Source organism: Limulus polyphemus, unplaced genomic scaffold, assembly GCF_000517525.1.
Source record: "Limulus polyphemus unplaced genomic scaffold, Limulus_polyphemus-2.1.2 Scaffold1012, whole genome shotgun sequence".
In the NCBI taxonomy this organism is placed as follows: domain Eukaryota; kingdom Metazoa; phylum Arthropoda; class Merostomata; order Xiphosura; family Limulidae; genus Limulus; species Limulus polyphemus.
In genome coordinates this window covers 93,215-95,961 of record NW_013666622.1, presented here as the reverse complement: position 1 = coordinate 95,961, position 2,747 = coordinate 93,215, and the positions used below count along the sequence as shown (strand labels likewise).

Here is a 2,747-nt window from a genome sequence, read left to right as displayed (position 1 = left end):
GAGTAATCTAAATATTTAAGTAATTTATAACTTATACGTATTTAAAATTTACACAAAACTATTTGAAAATAACTGATTTTGTGTGTATTTCATGAACGTAACAGTGTATATAAAAATAATTTATATTACTGAATGTTCTGTTTCTTCCATGTACTATAACTGTATACAACTAACTTTGAAGTATGAAATTTTATGTATATTTAAAATGTAAGAACATTAAGTTATTAAGATGTTTAGTATTTTTACTATCATTAAACAGTTGACACTGGTAGAAATAGGATGATGTTCAAGGAAAGATATGTACCCTCTATATCAAAAAACATACTTTTGTTGGCATTCATCATACAGTTATGTTTTGAGACATGGGCAAGGTTTTAAACTTGAATACACCAGGCTTGACTTGAATCCAAGAAGTTTATTGTCCATGAAACATAGTATTTAACTACATGGTAGGATCATTAGAAGTTAAATTTATAGCTAAGTATGATGTACTTAAAACTCATCTAAACCTACAAATACAATAAAATACTATCAAATATATTGAAGCAGTTTCATGAACTGTTACTAATGGTCATATACATTACAATTAGTGCAAGAAAGTCAGTAGGGAACAACATATACTTGGAAGAAATACAATGTACCTGAAATCCTACTGATAATAGTCCTCAAACTATCAATAGTAAGAATTAAATGTACTTCTAAAACCAATATTAACCAGATTGGTTTCATTATGCTTCATAAACATCATCAGCCCAAACTCCTACACTTAATCTATGTGCAATAACAACAAATAATTTAATAGTACACTTTGAAATAGCTATATTAGATTAATACATTTGTTTTTTACATTAGCAGATCATTCTAACATATAGTAAATAAAATGCATTATAACTATTCACCTATGATATAAAAAAATTCTATGCAAAAATGCTTTCTTCATTGTTTCAACCACATCTGTCACTTAAGAAACTTAATGTTATCAAACAAACAACACAATAAGTATACCATATCAACCTCAGATGAAAAAAAAAAATTCAGTGATTCAAACTGTGGGGGATAACTGGTCGCAAGCTTTGGGTCATGATTGGGTAAGAAACCAATGGAGTAGAAGGTGCACTGATAGAAATAGTCTGACATAAATTCTGAGATACCCCCGTTATAGTAACAGGTGCCATGCCTTGTTGGGCCAAAGTAACATGGACAATTGAAGTCATATTGTGAGGAGTAGGCCCAGTTAACTCTGGTGCAATCCTCTGACGGGGAAGAGTGGCTGCAAGATCACTGTTAAACTGCGAGATAGTCTGTGGAATAGGGCCAGCACTGGGGCTCATGGTGTGAGGATTGATAACCTGGCTAACAGGAATCATTGTTGCTTGCTTACTGAGACGGAGCTGTGCATTTTGATCCAACAAAAATTCATTAGTTGCAGTCAGTTCAGTAACTTGTTGTTTCAGCTCTTCAACTTTGCGCTGCAAATTTACATTTTCTTCCTCAAGCAACCGAAAATTGCTGTGGATTGACATTGGGGAGGGCAACAAGTGATGAGTATCACTTCTTAGTGTATATTCCATGGAATTAAATGGGCCATTAAAAGCTCTTCGTTTAGCTTCTGGTTCATAAATATCAAAGCCAAATTGTTCTTCATATCGATCCATTTCCTTTCTGTTTGGTGCTTCTCCTTGACATCCCATTTCTATATTGTATTCTTCGATAGAAACATGCCGAAATTTACAGCGCCTTTTTCTCCTGCAAAATCCTTTTAGAAAATCTTTACATAAAGGAGGTATAGATCTGCCCATTGACAAAGCTTCTTGAATATGTTCCGGTAATTTTCCAGTAGCATGATAAAATTCTTCTTCCTTTCTAGTACAATGCAAAAATTTACAACTTGCTCTATTACACTCCTTGTTTTGAAAATCATGACAAAATTCAATTTTTTGCTTTCTTCCTGCATCTGCAGAGTCATTTTTGGCTTCAGGATGCTTATATTTGCAACGCCTGCCTCGCCTGCACACATTGCGGAGAAAATCACGGCAAATATCATCACAGTCAATACCATTTCGGCAAGAGTTATCACCTCTTGAATCTCTGCTCTCATCATCAGACATTATGCTTGGATATTGAATACTTACATAAAATAACAATTTACTGCAAGTCCCAAGTATAAATTCTGATTGAATGCTTCAAAAATAAATCTCAGTTCTATGGTTTTATGCCACAACATGTAGGAGTTGCTACTGCTGCACTTGTTGCCCCTTCAGCTACCATGCAGGTTATGGTTACTCGTTGTTCAGTAATGCTGTAAAAAAAGCAGTAAATACTGGATATTAATGTACAAACCACAATACATCAAAAAATTCTAACTATCCATGATGCATTTAGGAGCAGCATATACTCAAAAAAGAATCACATTCTCACTCCTTACCTTACACTGAACTGGAAGTTGATTATTATCTCCTATAATACAAGCGAAAGGTAAAAAAAAATTAGATTCTACATATAACCTTATGTTCTTAACATAATGGCAAGAGAATTCTGCATGTACACCTGAAAAATAAAGGCATTACCAACTATTTTAACAGCTGCCTCGAGTAATTAACATCACATTATTGTAACATTATGGATAGGTTGATAAGTTATTTCGATACATTATGTTAGCCAACATACAAAAGAATGCTACATGGACAATAGAAAAATTAAGGCATTGTTGCATCAGCGAGGTCACGTGACTAGTATCATGCCACCCG

The 2,747-nt window shown here is 33.7% G+C and overlaps 1 protein-coding gene across 4 annotated transcripts in view; it reads right to left on the bottom strand.

Moving 5' to 3' along the window:
• Positions 1–405: 405 nt before the first annotated feature.
• The window catches only part of LOC106461694 (zinc finger CCCH domain-containing protein 10-like), a 16,003-nt gene continuing 13,661 nt past the window's right edge, over positions 406–2,747 (bottom strand). For all 4 annotated transcript variants that reach the window (XM_013921542.2, XM_022388712.1, XM_022388711.1 and 1 more), the window contains exon 2: positions 406–2,299. In XM_013921542.2, coding sequence (XP_013776996.1) covers positions 1,035–2,108 — 1,074 coding nt within the window. In that variant the 5' untranslated portion in view covers positions 2,109–2,299 and the 3' untranslated portion in view covers positions 406–1,034. The remainder of the gene's footprint in view (positions 2,300–2,747) is intronic.